Below are 21,294 nucleotides of genomic sequence, written 5' to 3'. Positions count from 1 at the left end.
TCCATGCTGCCTAGCTTCACTCACTAGGTCTTTCACCTGGCTTCACTCACCAGGATTTTCCTTCTGTCTGGCTTCACTTACCAGGACTTTCACCTGGCTTCACTCACTAGGATTTTCCAGCTGCCCGGCTTCACTCATCGAGACTTTCACCTAGCTTCACTCACTAGGGTTTTTCCTTCTGCCTGACTTCACTCACCAGGACTTTCAGTCTGTCTAACCTCCCAGTTAGGACTTTCACCTGGCTTCACTCACCAGGATTTTCCAGTCAAGTATCCAGTTAACCTTGACCTACTTGACTCTCCTTCACAATCTCACCACATGAACAATTGCACCTGCAATCTCCATGTCTTGTGTCCATGTATTGTCAAACATCGAAACCCAAACATCAAGACTCGAGCTTAAACCAATTCAAGCTCAGTCAACCAGATCAACCTTGACCTAGGGAATATTGCACCAACAAAGGGACCCTTGTAGTCGCTGTTCAAAGCCTCAATCCTTGTTGTTCTAAATGTGAGTTGCTTTCCATGTTTGGAGCAACTAGCGAGTTGTTGTTCAGAATTGTTGTCTATGTTTGGAGCAAAAGGCAACATCCAGCGGCAACATAAGTTGTCGTTCATGTTTATGTGGGATTCATTCCCGACAAAAACACTCATATAATTGTGCAAATCATAATAAACACATTCTTCATCTATGTCACATATAAAATAGAACTAAAATTATGTATATGTATTTGCAAGCGGTTCTGATATCACTGTAAAGATCTTATGCATAAAATAATACATAACATAGCAGAAAAAGGATACCTCCAGAGATTCATGCGAATATAGTATACTCATTTTTGCTACTCTATGACATAATTAGGTTACCTTTGTCGCGTGAACGATACTTTCGACAGCAACTTTGATTCGGATGTAGATCTCAACACGATCAGAACACTCGCGCATCTATGGCATCCACACGAACACATTTTTCATTCGTCGCACGAACTTAGATTCAAAGAAAAACCACCTTCGTGATACTAATCACACACAGATGTTCGACCAAGAACAAGAAGAAGAAAAGTCTCTTTAAATATTTCACTCAAAAGACTTTTATATTCATCCAATAAATATTAAATATTTCAAATTTTTTATCTTCCTTCTTAAATACATAATAAATCTCATTAAATTAAATAAAATTTTAACCCTTAAATTAACCATTGACCTAATAAACCAATCCATAATCATTAATATAATAAACTTAATTATCTTATAATTCATTGATAGGCCTAATACTAAGACGGCCTCTTCTTTCAGAGGCGGATCCTCTTGTCCGAAAAAGTTGGATCACTTCATAGTCCAACCTTTATATTGGTGAAGAGCAATAGGCCCCCACTTATTAACAGGTAGGGATCATTATCTCCCATCAATCTCCTTATCCCGGTCCAAGTACGGACCAGGACAAGGGGACCAGAGGATCCGGTCCTCTGTTCAACTTCAACCCATGAAAAGAAATACAAGTAAATTTCACCAGCGAGAGAGAACAACAAAAGACTTGTTAAGAATTAATATCGATAATGATTAATCTGTACAAACACCCTTCTACTTTTACAACGGAATGCGGGTTTCATCAATTGTTAAAACACCTGCATCACTAGGGGGCGCTATTTGTAACAACATGAGCCATAAGCCGTTTCTGTTCTCTAACTTCTACCAAGTGGAAAGGAAAGGTGTACAGTTTCAGAGCCCCAATGCTAGGTTTGGGTTTTTCGAATCTAATCGAACCCCTGAAACTGGTGATCCTGTTGATTGAAAGCCTAAATTTAGGTCAGGAGAAATAGAAACCGACTTCGGCATCAAGGTCACTCTCCTTATTCCCTGAGAATCATGGGGGCCATCAGGCAGGTGGCTGCCGGAAACTGATGAGGTACTTGGATCAGTAACTGAATATACAGAATCAGTGTTTAAATTACTAGTCGACGCTTGAATGTTAGTTCTTGACAGCATGTCTGTCGATGTGTGAGAATGCAATATTGTTGCCTCTGAACTAAAACTCCCAGATGCTGCTGATACCTTGACAGTATTTCCGACTTGAGAAAGACGATTAAACCCTAAACCAACTACTTGTGGAAGTTGGTTTCCTGTCTTTTGCCACATACCATGTAGGCCTACAGCGTTATGTGGTTTCAAAGAACTAGCTTGACTTCTAGCACTGACTTCTGCAGAATCTATGGATCTTCTTGGATGAGAAAGGGGCATAGCTGGTGAACTTGAGCCTGTGTTAACTTCGATCGCTGCATCATCAGACGCATGTTCAGATGCCGATGCACTTGTGGTTGCCAAGTTTTCAGGTTGGGATGAATTCGGGGATTTAGATGGTAGAGGATGAGACTGTTGCAGTGCCTCTTTCTCTCCAATCCAACCACGGCCAAACTTTGTCCCAGGAGGGAGAAGGCGCTCAATTCGTTTAGCAGCAATTTCCCAGGCAATTGGACCAAGTTTTGCAGCAAATCGTGCCAAGCTCCTTGCATAAACATGCTCCGTGTAAAGGCCGACCTAATTTTAACAGTCAGAACATCAACTTGAGAAATTAATACGCAGCATAGTATGACATGGTATAGCCACAATGTGAAACTTTATCAGAAGCTAAGGAAGAAATTAAGGAGAGTGAACAGCTAAAGTCTACTGATAATCTTCCGGTGTAGGTAATTACCATGAATAGAGTTATTTCTTAGTAAGATACGAATGTTGGATAGGATAACCACATCGTTAGACCATGAAACAATGGCCAATTGAAATTTTCATGCTTCAATCTAACTTAATACTTACAGGAATCAGCTGCTTTCTCTCTCCATCAAATGTCGTTAACACTGATGGCACCATTAGGGAGTTGACCACCTCAGGTAGGGTATATGTACTGCGACGATTTTCATCCATAACAAAGGACTTCTTTAGATATTTCAATGGACCACTTTTATAGGCAGAACCTACAAAAAGATCCCAAAAGAATAATTGTGATATATTTCACAAATGGTCATATTTTTGTCTAAATTTATTATTAAACAAACACAATTTAAGAACCTGAATTGTCTTCCCTTTCAAGCGTATGCTCATTGGGGAAACTATGAGGTTCAGTATTGCGAAGAGCATAAGGTTTTGTAGGCAGGTTGGTTAACTTGGTTTTATCCAATCCAGTATGAAATAAATTGTTCAACAAGTTGGTTGATTGATGATTGTCTCCTGCATTAGCAAGCGTCGCATTGGAAGAGACATTGGAGCAAACATTGTCAACAGTGGGCCGACCTAATTTCTTGAAGATATTTTTAGTCGGTGGCCTGCCTCTCCTTGCTGGCTTTGGTTCTTCATCATTATCATCACTTTCTTGTCTTAGATTATCGAAATTCTTTTTTGCAAGCTCTTGTATTGCTCGAGCCTGTACAGACAAAATACTCATCAACATGAAAGTAACAAAGTGCATATATCACTACCAGAAAGTTAATGGAAACAAACAAATGATAGAGACAGCTGACACCTGTCTGTAGTAAATTGTGTCTGGTGCATTGTATTGCATTGCATTTGAGCTGATTAAAAAGACATCTTTCTGCAAAAAACATGAAACGAATATGTTATCAGATAAATAGAAGGTCACCACTGATATGCTAATAAAAGGAACAAGTTACGAAAGGCCTATTCATCGCAATAGAAATCATCAAGCAAAGAGGCAAAGAAAAAGGAAGCGAGGTAGAATATGCCAAAACAGCAGTACACAAAAAGAGTTCCAAGGATGCTTGTCTTCAAAATTTCAAGCATAACAACAACAACAACAACAACTAAGCCTTTTCCCACTAGGTGGGGTCGGCTGTATGAATCTTTTTACGCCATTGAGCCCTATCTCCTATTATATTATTATCTATATTTAAATAAATTTTATCTTGTTTTATTGTTGCTAACCAAGTCTTTTTTGGTCGTCCTCTTCCTCGTTTGATATACATGTTTATCATGGTTTCACATCGCCTAACTGGAACATTTATTGGTCGTCTAAGTACATGTCCGTACCATCTTAAACGTGTCTCTCGGAGTTTGTCCTCAATAGATGCAACTCCGACTTTCTCTCTAATGCTCTCCTTCCTTATTTTATCCATCTTCGTATGTCCACACATCCACCTTAACATCCTCATCTCTGCAACTCTCATCTTATGCTCATGTGCTCGAGTCATAGCCCAACATTCAGCTCCATATAACATAGCAGGTCTAACTGCGGTTTTATAGGACTTATCTTTAAGTTTAAGAGGTACTTTACGGTCACATAAAACACCCGACGCTCCCCTCCATTTCACCCATCCTGCTTGTATTCTATGTAAGACATCTCTCTCAATCCCTCCATCATTTTGTAAAAATGATCCTAAATATTTAAATCTCTCGATTTCGGGCAACTCGTCCTCTCCTATCTTAACAATTGTTTCATTACTTCTAATATTGCTAAACTTAAATTTCATATATTCTGTCTTTAATCTACTAAGCTTAAAATTTTTCCCTTCTAGTGTTTCCCTCCAAGATTCAAGCTTAGCATTTACTCCTTCACGTGTCTCATCTACCAAAATAATATCATCTGCAAACAACATGCACCACGGTACTATGTCTTGAATGTGTGCAGTGAGTTCATCCATAATTAGTGTAAAAAGATAGGGACTTAGGGTTGATCCTTGATGTAACTCTATCTTTATTGGAAATGCTTCAGTTACGCCACCTGAAGTCTTTACTCTGGTCATTACATCCTCATACATATCCTTAATTAGTTCAATATATGTTACGCTAACACCTCTCTTTTCTAAAATTCTCCATATAATTTCTCTTGGGACTCTATCATAAGTTTTTCTAAGTCAATGAATACCATATGTAGATCTTGTTTTTGCTCCCGATATTTTTCAATTAATTATCTAAGGAGATGTATAGCTTCTATTGTCGACCTTCCAAGCATGAACCCAAATTGATTTTCTGTCACTGTGGTCTCCTTCCTTAATCTTTTTACTATTACTTTTTCCCAAAGTTTCATAGTATGACTCATTAGTTTAATACCCCTATAATTTGCACAATTTTATATGTCTCCCTTGTTCTTATATAAGGGAACTAGAGTACTTATCCTCCATTGATCAGACATTCTTTTCGTTTTCAATATCATGTTAAATAATTTTGTAAGTCATTCAATACCTTGTTTCCCTAAGCACTTCCATACCTCTATCGGAATATCATCTGGTCCAACGGCTTTTCCATTGTGCATCTCATTTAAAATTTGTTTTACATCTGAAGTTTGAATTCTACGATAAAAATTAAAATTTCTATGCTCATTTGACCTAATTAAATTACCTAAGTTAAGTTGGTCACCTAAACCTTTATTAAAAAGTTGATGAAAATACCTCTTCCACCGCTCTTTTATTTCTCTATCATTTACTAATACCCTATTACATTCATCTTTAATACATTTTATTTGGCTAAGATCTCTTGTTTTCCTTTCTCTCACTTTAGCTATTCTATAAATGTCTCTTTCCCTTTCTTTTGTATCCAATTTTTTATATAAGCGTTCAAAAGTTTCATTTTTTGCTTCACTCACTACTTTCTTAGCTTCTTTCTTGGCTATTGTATATTTTTTTAAGTTTTCCTCGTTCTTACAAATATATAATTCTTTATAAGTTATTCGTTTTTTCTTCACTTTCTCTTGTACTTTCTCATTCCACCACCAAGATTCTTTACTTAGTGGTGCATGTCCCTTTGACTCACCGAGTACACTCTTAGCTACTATTTTCAACTTTGATACCATCTTATCCCATGTTATATTAGAGTCATCGTATATTTCACCTAATGCTTGTACTTCTACCTTCTCCTTAAATATATTTTGTTTCCCATCCTTTAACTTCCACCACTTAATTCTAGAAATTGTATATATTTTATTTCTATTGATACTATGTTTGAAGCGTATATCCAATGCTACTACCCTATGTTGGGTAGTTAAGCTTTCTCCAGGGATGACTTTGCAATCTTTACAAATCTTTCTATCCTTCTTCCTAACCATAAGAAAGTCAATTTGCGATTTATTATTCCCACTTTTGAATGTGACTAAGTGTTCTTCTCTTTTCTTAAAAAACGTATTAGCTAATATAAGGTCATATGCTATCGCAAAATCTAATATAGTTTTCCCTTCCTCATTCCTCGTTCCAAACCCATAACTTCCATGTACTCTCTCATATTCCTCATTTTTCCCTCCGACATGCCCATTTAGATCACCTCCTATTAAAATCATTTCATTTGGTGGAATATTTTGTAATATTTCATCTAAGTCCTCCCAAAACCTTAATTTGGTAGCTTCATCTAATCCTACTTGTGGTGCATATACGCTAATTATGTTCATAGTTTCTTTCGCCACTATTATCTTAAGGGCTATAATTCTATCCCCTTTTCTAACTACTCCTACAACTTCATCCTTTAACAAACTATCTATAATGATACTCACTCCATTTCTTGCTTTACTCTTTTCAGTGTACCATAACTTAAAACCCGAGTTCTCTATCATCTTTGTCTTCTCGCCTATCCATTTTGTCTCTTGTACACACAAAATACTAATTTTTCTCCTAATCATCATATCTACTACCTCCATTGATTTATCAGTGAGAGTTCTTATATTCTATGTTCCAAATTTTAGATTATTAGTTTTCCTATCATATTTGTTCTTGTTCAACCTATGGTGTGAGAACTTTTGCCTATTTAACACTACACCCAAGTTCTCATGGAGATGTAGCGGTCCTTGTCGAGACGTTACAGTAAGACCTTGTATATTTATCATTACACCCGAGTTCTGGAGATGTAGCGGTCCTTGCCGAGACGTTACAGTCGGACCCTGCAACGCGTTCCTTCCGGGGAACAACCTAGCATTAGCACAATAGTTTAATGGATTCATTCATTGAATATTTGCCATAGTTTGACACTGGCTGGCAACCTAACGCGACCCTCCTCCTTTATCCGGGCTTGAGACCGGCCATGACCGGTCATCATGGGCGGAGTTCCATGATGAAGTACAATATGGCAAAATTACAGTGCTGTAGTAGATGAAACAAGTTCCAAGAAATATTTAACTAGAATTTTAAAGCACAAGGAAAAAAAGTCATTAACAGCATCTTACTATATCCAAGCTAAACACACAAGGATATACCAACTCCTGGAATACCATATTTACCCTTTTTCATTATAAAGCGGATTATTGTAGCAAAAGGTGATTCTGCTTACCCTAGGCGTCCCTCACACCCTTTTTCATTACGGATTATTGTAGCAAAAAGTGATTACGCTTACCCCAGACGCTCTTCACACCCCGTCCCCTATATGAAGGGAGGTAAATCACGGGGTCAGCTTATAACCGACCGCAAGTGGCTAGGAGGTGGGAGAAGTTTTTCCCTGAGGGCATGCGCCCGCTGGAATTTGATCTGCCCCATTATAACAAATCTACCACCCTTTAGCCAACTTGGCAAAAAGCAGATTATTGAACAGAGACTACAGGGTCCATATACTCAATCATCTCTAGTTAAATAATATGATATACAGAACTTCATTTCCACCGATGTTAATTGTTCCATTGGTTCTTCTCTTATTACTCAAAAGATACATTTTATATATTCTTCTTTTTTTTACTTGTTCTGCTGATCTTAAAAACCACAGTTTCAAAATTTTCCTCGATAATTTAAGATGTGAATCAAATCTAATTAGACTCATCAATTAACACCATAATGTGGCAAATAGCACACGTTGAAGTTAATCTTGAATATGATGTGTTAGCTTGTCCTAACATAAAATAATATTAACCTAGAATTGAACCTTGATATAAGCACAAAAAATAACTAAAGGAAAATCATTTGTCAAATTTCAAGTAGGTATAATGCTAGTGATAACATTATCTTATATTATTTTTAATCTCATCAACATAATTACTAGAAATTCCTTTTCTATCTCAAATTCCACCATAATAATAATCTAAGGACTCTATCACAAATTTTTTCTAAGTAGATAAAATATATGCAAATCCCTCTATCTCTATATTTCTTCATCAGTTGTCTTATTAAATAAATAATATCTATGATTCATTATCTAAATATGAAACCAACTAAATTCTCAAAAATATTCATCGCATCTCTTATTCTTCGTTTGATCACTCTTTCTATAATGTGACTTATCAAACATTCTCACAATTAGAACCAAGTTTTAAAATCTCAACTTATGCTATCATTTTGATCATTGAGAAGAACAATATGATTTTCGTACCGTATTGTGTCATACCGGTACAATTTTGGCTTTGAATTATTAATGATAACATGATTAATTTTACTTAGTATGACTTGTTCCCTTAGATAACTGAATTTGAGAATCAAATAACTTCAGTTGGAGGGCATTAGATATCAAATTTTTATTCTATTTAATTGCTCACCATAATTTATTTTAAATTTTAGATGACCAATTACATTGAACTAAACCAACTTATTGACTTTTGGGGATCTAGTGTCTAATTAAGTTTTGGGGACTTCATTAGGTAAGCATAGATATTACAATCATGCAGGTCCAAACGACTTGCTCTAGATTTGGACTTATAATGAGTAGATTAAAGCTAAACCAAATTCATACCTAGGCTAGGCCATGTTAATTGAATAAATGGACAAGTTAATTTTCAAAGGAGTAGAAAAACCCTTTTCTTCTTTTTCACTCCCCACTTGGCTCATACTCACACCCAAATGCCTCCGCATTGTCCCTAGCGACCATCGTGCCACTTCACTCCCACAATCGTCGAGTGTCGCTGCAACCCACTATCCTTTTGTGAGCCACCCAACCTCCTTTGCTCTTGTGCAAGCCACCAACCATCCATTGCCTTGCACAAAAGCCACTTGTGCCGCAACCCTGTGTTTACACCCCATGACGCCATCACCTATAACACGTGTGCGTGGACTATCATCTAACTCTTGGACGCAACAATGGTGATGCCGAAGGAACCGACGAATTATTATTATTATTATTATTATTATTGGTCATTTTAATTTTTTAAGATATTTTTTTTATTTTAGGTGTTTTATGTGATTGTAAAGTACCTATAAAACTTAAAGGAAAGTTATGCAAAACTGCAATTAGACTTGCTATGTTATATAGAGCACATGAGCAGAAGATGAGAGTTGCAGAGATGAGAATGTTAAGGTGGATGTGTGGACATACGAGGATGGATAGAATAAGAAATGCTCCAAGAGACATGTTTAAGATGGTACGGACATGTACTTAGACGACCAATAAATACTCCAGTTAGACGATATGAAACTATGACAAACACACATATCAAACAAGGAAGAGTAAGACTAAAAATGGTCTGGTTAGCAACAATAAAACAAAATAAAATTTATTTAAGTATAGATAATGATAGGAGATAGAACTCAATGGCGTAAAAGGATCCATGTAGTCTACCCTACTTAGTGGGATTAGGCTTGGTTGTTGTTGTAGGTATTTTTAGTAATTTCTATCTTTTATATTTTTTAGATTTTGAGTTCGTTTAGAGATTTTAGGATTGTGTGCCTTTTTCCTTTTTGTTAGAATTCCTTTCCTTTCTTTACAAGTTAAGAATTGGGGTCTATATGTTGAGTTTTGTTTTCTTTCTTTGTGTTTTAAGGTTTAGAGTTTATATAAACATGTGTTTAGTTGTTTGAGGAATATCCTCAATTATTAAATAAAGTTTGCTTTTCTCAAAAAAATATGTAGGATAACGGTTTTCTCTTCTTGTTTTCTCCTTAATTTTTACTTCTCGTTAGCCCGCAGGATAAGACAAGTATCAAAGCTGGCAAATTCCGATTGAGAAAGTCAAGTGTTAGATCTAATGGAAGGTCATCGTGATCGTACAAGGTAGGTTCCAAATAAGAAAGCCTCGTACTGTGGTTGTAGCACCCAAGACGAGATTGAGGTTTTATAGAGGCAAGTCGCAGATTTAACCCAGTGTGTAGCGACAATGACACGAAATCTTTATGATCATGAGGTATGTGGTTGAGAGGATCCACATGGAGACCTCGGATTTCGAGTTGATCTACTCGAATTTTCTAGTACGTCATAGATAGAGAATTTTGTTAATTGAATCAACAAAGTGGAGCGGATCCTCGACTATAAGCAAGTTCCAGATCGGATGAAGGTGAAGCTTATTGCCATCAGACACAAGGGTCGAGCATCGACGTGATGGGAGCACTTACAGTGCTCATGAGACAAAACAAGACAAAACCAAGATTACGGATGGGAAGAAGATGAAGAAAAGATAAAGATCATTTTCTTCCTTTTGGGTACATTCAAACTTCGTTCCAAGGCTGATTAGGATTTGCTATGGAGGACGATAGCTTCGACGCCCCGAAATGACCTGGACGGATTTGAAGATAATTTGGAGGAAGAATTTAACCCAGAAGAGTACCAAGATGAAGAAGAGTTTGACGAAAAGGAGCAGAATGAAAAAGATGGAATTTCAATATATGTTCCTCTGAAGTTCCTCCCAAAGATGGATGTCAACTTGAGAATGCTGCTTCAGGTTGTGAAGAATCAGAAAAGCTAGTCGTTGGTGAATCTCAATCACATACTCCAGCTAAAGAGATGGTTGAGACCTTTGCAAGGGAGTAAAGTGGTTATTTCATCTGACGCTCCAGATGTTCTGTTTCATGAAAATCACTATAAGTCTAGAAATTGTATGGCTGAACATGGAATGTCGTGACATGGAGTTGAATGGTAATGATGAGAATAACAACCCCATTCCGTCTAACACTGATGAATCAGTAAGAGAACCAACTATCTCCAACTGCACCGTTGGAGCCATCAATGATAATAAGACGAAAGAATCTCATGAGACTTCAATGGGATTAGCCAAGAAATTGCGCATGTGTCAAAATCTGCAGATTCTATGTTATCTGAGGCTATAGAAGGTGCTAAAGATTATGTCTCATCACCTACAAAGACCTCATCTGTTGTTATGTCCGCATCAGACTCTAGTAAACTTAACTTTGATCTGAATGAAGGCATCACTGAGGCTATAGAAGGTGCTAAAGATTATGTCTCATCACCTACAAAGACCTCATCTGTTGTTATGTCTGCATCAGACTAGTAAACTTAACTTTGATCTGAATGAAGGCATCATTGCTGATAATGGAAACCAAGTTGCTGCAGCTGGTTTTGACATGGACCCTTTCCAAGATTTCATATCTTTTTCTGAAAATTTTGTGCCTCACATTTAAAGGAAGCCTGCCCGTCCTTTATGGATTTATGGAAGAAAAAGCATGAGAAAGGGGAAAATGCAATCAATCAAGACAATCTATATTGAACCAATTCCAATTCAAAGGGAATCAGAAACAGTAACTATTCGTTGCAGCCTATGAATTTTATTACTAACAATTGGCATGACCAAAATGAAGCGGTAGCAAGTACAGTTCTGGCAGCCATCAGTAATCTAAAGGGTTCTAAACAAGTGACAAAGATGCAAAAATCCCAATCTCAACATGCTCTTTCAAAGTCTGAATATGGGAAACCTAACGTTGTCGAAGATACGATTGTGCAGGAGTCCAAATTGCGTAGATACATGAAGAAGGCAATAGATGGAGAAGCTAAGATCATTTCCCAGTTCCAACATCCAATCGTGATGGTTTTTTTTGAAGATGGAACCGCAAACACTCTTATCACCCAAAAGGAAACTCACATTTATCCGCAACAAACAATTGTCAATTTGGTGTCTGATGATCTTCCTCCTAGGCTACCACCTGAAACTACTCTAAACTCAAGGACGAATCTTTTCAACCCGGGATGACTGATGCAAGAGGAACCGAGGATTTATTATTATTATTTTTGATAATTTTTATTTTTTTTAGTATTTAAAGTATGTTTGGTATTTTTAGTAATTTTTATCTTTAATATTTTTTTTAGATTTTGAGTTCGTTAAGGGATTTTAGGATTGTGAGTCTTTTTCCTTTTTGTTAGGATTCTTTTCCTTTCTTTACAAGTTTGGAATTTAGATCTATATGTTGGGATTTATTTCTTTTATTTGTGTCTTAAGGTTTAGAGTGTATATAAACATGTGTTTAGTTGTTTGAGGAATAATCCTCAGTTATTAAATACAGGTCATTTTTCCAAAAAATCTGGAGGCTTCTTGTCTTCTTCTCAATTTCCACTTCTCGTCAACCCGTCTGCCCGTCTGCCCGTCTGCCCGGCATCAAATGGTTAACCTTATTTGCACATGGAGCACTGCCTTGTATCCACCGGCTGTTGGTAATACATGTTTCTCACCTACAATTGACATTGCATCTCCTCCACTCCTTGTCATCTGACGTCAAAGACATAACCGAGTAGTTTAGTGGTGTCAGGTTGTTCAACATGTCGGTCAGTTAGTCAACAAAATGTTTCACTAAGTGTCCGTTGAAATGGAACGGAACCTTAAACCATGATTAGAACAATAATATATATCACTTTCTAGCTATAAATAGGTACTAAAAAAACTTTTCTTACATTCTTTAAGCATCTTGTTATTTTTCAAAATGTTACTAAATAACTTATTTAATTAAATTATACCCTTGACCACCTAAGTTCTACCAAAATTCAATATAATATCATTAGGACATACACATTTATCTACTTTAGTTTTGTATAAAGCTTTCTTAATCTCACTTGATCTTAATATTACCAAGAAACCTATGACTATTAAACTTATCATACTTTTCAGTCTCTAAAATCAAAATATCTATATAATGTTCATTAAAAGCAATGACAGTACCATGTGACAAACAAGGAGGGGAACAACAAATGCTGGAAGGAAGAAATCTTCCTAGCAGCCTCAAAGGTCACTGAACGCCTAGCTAAAAGGGAAGAAATTGGAACCATCCAGTCCATCCATGTATCTTGGGTTTCGAAGATCCAGTATAACATATCATAGGGGATGGACATATCAGTTAAGCCCTCTTCCTTCTGTCGACAGTTTTTTATTGCCCTCTCTACTCCCTAGGAACCCATCTCTCTATGTCTGGCTTCAATGTCATATGGCTGCCAGAGTGGCAAACCTGACTGAAAGCTCAAACATTTTAAGAGGTTGGGGATTGGAATCATTGGATCTCAAAGTCATGAAAGCAGTATTATCAGGTCAAGCATTACTATCCATTTCTCACATCCCTTAGTATTGAAGAAAAATATAGTGAGCTTATGATATGCGAATTATTCAGTTTGCTTGTTGAGCTCCTATTGAGTATGCTAAAGATGCAATACCCATACAAAACTATGTTAATACGACTACTTCATCAAAATATATTTTCCTTCTCGACTAAGATAGGGGCTTGGAGTTAAAATGATAACCTTTGATGTAATCCAACACCTACAGAGAAGCATTAGCTCCATTCTCGCTAGGTCAAATATTAATAGCAACATTACAATATACTTCAAAAACATATCAATCCAACAATATATCATAATGATATCAATGCCCACAAATAGTTGGGATTTGCATGACCTGATGATGACAAGAACCTTGGAGTTATGAGGAAAAAATGTCATCATTATTGATTTGAAGTTAGATGGGGAAAATGAAATATTTTTCTAAACTATATGCATAAATTCAGACAATAAGCTTTCAGAATAAATGGAGAGAATTGTCAAAATGTAGTGACCAAAAGGAAATTAAACCTGCATTAAGAAATTTAACAGAAATAGAGAAACATCCCAAGAATGAATTGTGGGAAGATGACTCTGAACTCAGAACCAAGAGAATTCTTGTATCAATTTAGAAACGCCTCTTAGTGCATAGTAGTTAAAAGAAAAGCCAGTGGAAGAAAGGAAAGAATGTCCAAAGTTGCAATTCTCCTTTGCAGTCCCCTAAAACAGTTCCTTGAAGCTTATACAATCAAACCCATCAATAGCATATTCTTTGGCCCAATAAAAAAAATCATTAACAGTAAGTACATCTTATGGCTAGTTTCACCATCATCCCAGTACATGACATGACCATGAAAAATAAGTACGTCTAAGTCCATTTCAATAAATTTTCTAAAACACCCATATTCTTTATTTTATGAACAAATATATAAGAAACAGCATGGTGGAATAGATCCCATGTAACTGAATTTGTGAACAATTTGCAGTATAATTGATCTCAAGTGGAGAGTATAAAGAAGAAGAAAAATAGACAAATGAGCCGAGTCTTGGATATTGGAATTTTCTACAGTTCTAGTAAAACACCTTGATCTCACATGAACCACCAAATGCTAAAGTAAAAGAACAAAGTAATCTGATTTCACATTAGCTCTCAGTCATTGGATAAGCAAAAAAAACAGAACATTAAAAAAATACACGAGCTGCTAGTTTTTTCCAGAAGGACAACAACTAACTTTTTCCAGTTGCAGCAAATAAACTACAAACCCAAGTACACTTTTAGGGGAATGAATTGAAGTAGAAACATAAGTTTTATGTTAAAGCATTCTTGGCAGGAGAATCCATGGCCTCTTTTAGCGGAAATATCACAGTAGTGTAACTATTGATTGATATTTATAAAAGCAAAAAACATTAGCTACTATCTTCATTTTCAGCATGACAGAAAATGCCTTGACAGGAAAAAGGAACACTAACAGAAAGCTGCAGACTCACTCAAATGCTACTCAACAAATGAAAAGAAAAAAAGTAAGCTAAGACCAAGTTAACATGGAAGTCAAATAGGAAAGAAAATAAAGGTTCTGTAGCACAATGCACAAAGGACAAAATAATAAAGGATTTCAAAAAAAAATATTTTGATGCTTCGAGAATTCCATATGATCCTACTATTAGTTAGTGAACGATTTCCGGACCTTCCAGTTAAAACAGAATTACCAAAGTTGAACATGATAGATAAATATACAAATACAGCATCTTCCGAGGACATTTTGGTAGGAAAAAAATATCAGGTGATCAATAGTCCAGAGAAAAACTCAGACATTCTGCATTCATAATAACTGACCTCAAACTGCTCCAGGTTGGTATAAGCTCCATCAGAAAGCTTCTTTCTGACCGTAGCAAAATCCATGGGATGTTTGATAATGTCATGATAATCTGGAAGCTGCCACAATGGCCAATCCAGAATATCATTCAATAGCCATGTCCACAAAACAAGATAATCATATTGGAAGACAACGCACCTCCTCAGGATCAACAGGTTCCGCAAAGACACCATAAGTATCTTTCCTGATATGGATATAACAAACCAATAAATCTAATGAAAAGGTTCATAAATGAACAGAATACACATTGACCAAGGTCCAAGAAGAGGAAGAAGGCAGTTCAGGTGAGCTTCGAACAAAGAAAACACAGCACTCACTTCTGCAATCTATCCAGGATGAAAACCAACAACTTTTTGTCCGGAAATGGTGTAGTGGGTCCAAAATCTGTAGTTAAGGACACAAACATTCATCATTGGCAAGGCATAAATAATGAAAGCCACGGAATTCTTTTTCTTTGATTTAGAGTTATCACTAAATATATGACGAACGAAATACCTTGTGGAAGATCCGTCACTTTCGATGTAGGATTCTGCCTTTCTGTCTGAAACAAGGGAATTAACCCAGGCCATATCAGCGAAAATCAAATAAAAAAGATTGATCAGGAGCTAAAAAGGGTTTGGTAGAGGAAAAACATCACCAGGTGAGAGAGAAAAACCCTAAAAGATAGAAAAGGGTATCTTTTGTTCCATACGAGAAACATGTTACCATGAGGTTGACCAAGTCAAAACCACCACCACACAGTCCCTCTCCTTCTCAAACGAAAACGAAAAAGAATAAAAAGGAAAATAGGACGGAATCCAAGGATCCCTCCAACAGAAGAAATACCCCACCCGAGAAGCACGCAAACACTAACGATTCGAAGCCGAAACCGTACTGAAACAAAATCAGCATCAGATTTGCCCCCAAATCCTCCAAATAGAAAAATCTAATGGTATCCGTCTTTCCGGACCATCAAATTCCCAATTTTGTCTCAACAGATCTACAGTCGGAGAAAAGCAGGGGAGGGAGAGAATTGAGATAAAAATACCTCGGCACCATTCCCGCCGGCCCCGAGGTTTCTGCTTCTGCGGTCATCGGATTCGGAGCCAGAGACAGCCGAATCAGCAGCGTTAGGGTTATTGTGGAGGCGAAGGACCAAGCGGAGCTTCTTCTCCCGCCTCCCATGGTCCGATTCTTCGTCATCGTCCGCTACCGCCGCGGCTGAGTCACGGAGGCGGGGATCGTCATCGGAGCCAGGATCGCACTGCTGCTCCCGTTGCTGTTGGAGGCGGAGGCTGCGGCGCTGGAGGTCCAAGAGAGAGGGTCGCCCCTTCTTCTTCGTCTTCCTTGTCGTTGTGGCCGCTTTCGTGTTGCCCATTCCGGATGCTCCGCTCCTCTCTCTCTCCTCTCTCTCTCCGGTGTTTTCCTCTGTTGCTCGGAAGGATATGTCGCACGTGATGGGCGGCCGAATCCTTAGAGAGTGGCACGTGATAGGTACGTGAGAAAGTAGTTGCATCCCGTCTGAAAATTGTGTTGGGCCTGGGCTTGGGCTCGGGCTTCATAGGCAAAGTTGGAACCAAAAAAATTGTGCAATATTGAATTTGGTGCTCCGTTTTATTGATTATTACTAAGATGATCGAGTTGATGTTATAGAAATTTTTTATCGGCCGTCAGGGTAAATTGGAAAGTACATGCGACGGTCAACCTAGAAGTCTAGCATCCTTTGATTGTGTCTTCCCCTCATTTGGAGAAAAAATTCTTACAAATACGTCATAACTAGGGTTCGAACCGCGGATGTCTGAGTGATAAACTAGATGTCCTACCGTGACACCATAGCCCCATAGATAAAAAAAAAAAAGTCAATCTTTTAAGTCAACATAGATGGTGACTTTGGTCAAAAGATAGTCAATTGGGTCGTCAAACTGACTAAGCTAAGGATTTGATTGGACGCTCATCCATGCAATGTTCATAGAGCTTTGAGCTAAGTCGGTATTCTGTTAAGCCATCTTTATCCCTGATTCTAAAATAGCACAATAAATCAGCTCGATAGAGTGATATAACTGATCGGACCATATGTTCGATCGGACTAGCTAGGCACTCAGTCTATTTCAGTTCTCTAACTCAACTGAAGAAATCAAGTAAAGGTCGAGTCATCGACTGAATTCATAAAAGTCGACCAAGTAACCCTCGAGAGGGATGGTCGATCGAACTATTTCAATGACTCGATCGATTGGCCAAAGAAGGTTATTGTGGGTCTGTAGTCCATCAGCCTCGTATTTATTTTTGACATTTTGTGCCACGACAAATAAAAAATATTCTACAAGTACTCTGCATATTCAAAGCTTCCACCCAGTCAATTGCAAAGATTGGGAGCCCATTTTAGGAAAAGTGTCAGAATCTCTATATGACCTGACCTTTTTCGAAAATACTTTGAGATTCGTGTATAGACACTATAAGATCAAGGTGTTATAAAAAGGGGTCTCCATCTATATATAAAAGTATGTGATGCTATATTTTTTGACACGCTTATAACTACTGTTCATTTTACTATCCATCTACTTGATTTGAATATCAGAGAATCAATATCTATGACTCCTTGTCCTAACAACTTACTCTCTTTGTAACATATAAGAAAATTTGAAATTTTTATTTGAACCGCATTTTCAGCCAATTACCTTCATCAATTTTGAATGGGATCAATTCTTCTTTATTTTGTTTTATCCGAAAGAGGCAATAACAAATTTAAATTAAAAAAAAGCTCAAATGTAACCTGTGGCATCTCATTCCATTTGACATTCTTTTAAGGAATGCCTTATGCAGCAGAAATTCGCCGCCGCATTTGAGATCACGTGAAGCTTTTGAAATTAATGAAAATACTTTTTTCTTCGTCGACTTTGTGAGGAATAATACTCATGAGATGGCTCATCGGAGCCATCCCGATGAGACTCCTTCCGTTTTTAAGTCAACATCGTATCCCCAAATCTATAATGAAAGGACGAAGAACCTAAGACGTAACGGTAAACATATATGATATCTTTGTCTGATGTAAAGATTAAGAGTCGATTTTTAGAAATTGACGATCTAAAATTTATCTTTATCATGTACTTATGACCTGTGTACCTGTATGTATCTCCTTCTATATTCATAGAACCGACACTAGAGAGACCATTAAAATAGTGGATCTATCTTTTTTTATATATAATAAAAGAAAAAAGAAAAATAGAGAGAGTTTTAGAAAGTCAAACTCCTTTTCCGGAGCACAAACCTGGTATTTATAAGTGTGAGCTATCCATGAAAATCATGAGTGATTTGTTTGAAATCGGGGAGGTGGTGCGTTGATAGATGACTCTATTGTTGATCATGAGAAAACTTTAAAGTGGAAGAAGATGACTTGGAGAACTCCTTTATGCGCACATTAGAGAGAACAAATGAAAATGTTAAAGTGAGAACCAGGAAAGAAGTCTTTGGTACAAACATTCTGACGCTCAAGTCAGACCGGTGACGAAAAGGAGAGAAAAAAGATGAACGGTAAAACAGTAAATGTGTGTACGTGAGTGTGCTAAGAGAGCATACCTAGCTGAAGTCAGAGAATGTCTGGTGTCAAAATATATCGAGTAGCGAAGGATGTACGACCACCTTCAAAAGAAGGTTTTTTTGCATGTACATGTCAGAGTATTAGAATATTCCCAGATGAGTAGCCGTTATTCTCTAATAGGTTATTGCGATTATCTGACAATATTGTCTTCTGGAGGAAATCTGACCTACCTTGTGGCCGACAAGCTATATGTTGGGAAACATACACATAAGGAGTGGAGAACTTAACTCCGAAGGTCCAACCGACGCTATGGCCAACTAGTCGTGTGCTGAGTGCCTCGACGCTACAAAGTAGGGAGCTGAGCCTCGTAAGTCCAATTGACTCTTAGGTCAACCAGCTATATACTGAGTGTCTTGGCGCTAAGAAATGGGGGGCTGAGCCATATAAGTCTGACCGACTCTTGGACCAGATGACTGTATACTAAGAGACTTGCACTTGAAAAGTGGAGAGTTGAGTCCCTTAAGTCCGACTGGTTTCGAGGCTGACTGACTTTATGCTAAGAGACATGCTCTTGAAGAGTAGAGAGCTGAGTCCCTTAAGTCCAACCGGCTCTGGGTCCGACTGGCTGTATGCTAAGAGATTTGCACTTGAAGAGTGAAGAGCAAAGTTCCTTAAGTTTGACTAGCTCTGGGACCGACCGGCTATATGCTAAGAGACTTACCCTTGAAGAGTGGAGAGCTGAGTCCCTTAAGTCCGACCGTCTCTAGATCCGACTGGCTATATACTAAGAGACTTGCACTTAAAGAGTGGGGAGTTGAGTCCCTCAAATTAAATCTTATCGGCTTTGGGGCCGACCGAGCTATACTGAGCGACTTGTGTTTGAAAAGCGAGGAGCTAAGCCTCATAGGTGAGTGGTATGCATGATGATGTGCACCCTGACTGCATCCTTGACGTTGGCTGTCATCTCGTATTGACTTTGATTGTCATCTTACCTCATAGGTGAGTGGTATGAAACTCATCTTTCTTTTGGGGCCGCTCGCAACACGTCGTATCAATGAGAAAGTAGGAAAGAGATCATAAGAAAATAAGGGTCATGTCCTATGTTTGCTTGTGCCCGTGTTGAGTCTGGCTCAACAAGCTCAGACGGCTCATCGATCAGTCAAATTAGATTGGCAGGTCGGCAAGTTGACAAGTCGGTAGGTCGGCAGGTCGGTAGCTAAGATCATTTCAGCTCGGCCAAGTGTGACCAAATAATAGTGACTCAGAACGAGGTCATGTAGGCGCATCCTGCTGGGACCAGGCCAAATAGTGAACTCATTAGCAACCAAGAATTGAATGAAATGATTTCAGTTTTTTATGTCTGAATGAATTTTAGAAAATCGATTCCCATTATTAAGTTTCTCTAGTATTCATTGTATGCTATAGAGAGATCGAATTCATGCAATTGATCTCACGTATATGAGACTTATATGGCTTGATTATGGTGATGGTTAAAGTGATACTTATGGTGTTCAAGATAGTTCGTCTACAAGCTAAATTTTGAAATGGATGAAACAAAATTATCAGTCTAGTGATTGAAATTAAATCATCATTCCAAAGGAAATTTGGTCATCCAAATATTTGAATGAAAATTTAAAAGGGCATGCAGTTCTAATGCAAGTCTGCTACAATAGATTCAGTAGAACCATTCAATTCAACCTTTCATGTGTTAAACATAAATCACAGATAAAAACAGCATAATATAGAATGAAAATAGATACTATATTAATAGCATTTATCACAAACACAACTGATACGGTGTGTAAACGAGGGATCTGATAAGATTAGAAAGTCAATAGTCAAGAGGACGTTACGGTAACAGTCAAGAGAAGACGGGAGTTAGGCCTTCTCGTATTGCCAGCCATATAATTCCCAGTCGATAGTAAGCAGGCGGGGCCGTGGATCTAAGCTCTGGCACGAGATTTGGACTAGTTCCTGGTCGGCCCCCTACTGATCTGATCTCTCCAGCTCAGGCTTTACATATGGCCCTAGCACCTTTACTAAACCGCCCCGACCGACTCTTCAACAATCAAGTCATGAAGGTGGGGTCCCTAGTCATAGTCTCATATGAGCCTCGTCCAGTTATGCACAACTCATCTTCTTCGTCGAGGATCAGTCCTTGCGGCACATCTGAGCAATCATCTTGAGTTGTCTGCAGTATTAACCCAGGCGGGATGGATAAAAGTGACAACAGTGTCAAAGAATCGTAATCTCCTATCAGAAAATAACTACTATAAGTCAAGAAATATTCCAGTATTCTGCCACACACTGGGAGTGGAACCTTTCTCCTGTTGGTGCAGTTAACACTAACGATCTAACTCATATTTTGTTGAATGACAAAGTAGGTTAAGTTAGTTTCGTTGTTATCTAACACTTTGACTGAGTGTACAGGAGAAGTCTAGATATATAGATTGACGGGCTGACCGGATGTCTGGCACGAACCCTAGCTAGGTCGACGGGCCGACCGGATAGCTGGCACAAAATCCAGCTAGGTCAACGGGCCGACCAGATAGTTAGGTCGATGGGCTGACGGGATAGTTGACACGAAGTCCACACAGGTCGACGGGCTGACCGGATGTCTAGCTGGTAAGTTAAGGTAAGTCACTGGAGGGAGTGACTTGGTGAGGACGCGTTCCTAGTTAGGGAACTTAGGCCTCGATCCAACTTAGAATCATTTTTGGAATCTAGGTTGAGCTCGTGACTAGATTTCGGTCTCGGTGAG

At 38.0% G+C, this 21,294-nt stretch overlaps 1 protein-coding gene across 2 annotated transcripts; it reads right to left on the bottom strand.

Annotated features, from left to right (window-relative positions):
- Window positions 1-1,519: 1,519 nt before the first annotated feature.
- LOC121997270 lies at window positions 1,520-16,455 on the bottom strand. Of its 2 annotated transcripts, XM_042551597.1 has the most exons (10): window positions 16,047-16,455; window positions 15,515-15,560; window positions 15,337-15,403; window positions 15,158-15,203; window positions 14,980-15,078; window positions 3,511-3,579; window positions 3,282-3,411; window positions 3,060-3,218; window positions 2,808-2,965; window positions 1,520-2,534 (listed from the first exon to the last, which is right to left on the bottom strand). In XM_042551597.1, the coding sequence occupies exons 1-10, from the start codon at window positions 16,374-16,376 to the stop codon at window positions 1,719-1,721; spliced, it is 1,920 nt and encodes a 639-aa protein (XP_042407531.1). In that variant the 5' UTR covers window positions 16,377-16,455; the 3' UTR covers window positions 1,520-1,718. The 2 variants fall into 2 exon arrangements, with proteins under 2 accessions (XP_042407531.1, XP_042407529.1); XM_042551595.1 differs by having other exon boundaries at window positions 3,060-3,411.
- Between the last annotated feature and the right edge of the window lie 4,839 nt (window positions 16,456-21,294).

This window comes from Zingiber officinale, chromosome 6A, assembly GCF_018446385.1.
Source record: "Zingiber officinale cultivar Zhangliang chromosome 6A, Zo_v1.1, whole genome shotgun sequence".
NCBI classification, from domain to species: domain Eukaryota; kingdom Viridiplantae; phylum Streptophyta; class Magnoliopsida; order Zingiberales; family Zingiberaceae; genus Zingiber; species Zingiber officinale.
Note: the sequence above shows the minus strand (reverse complement) of the source record. Positions and strands in the feature narration are given on the sequence as shown.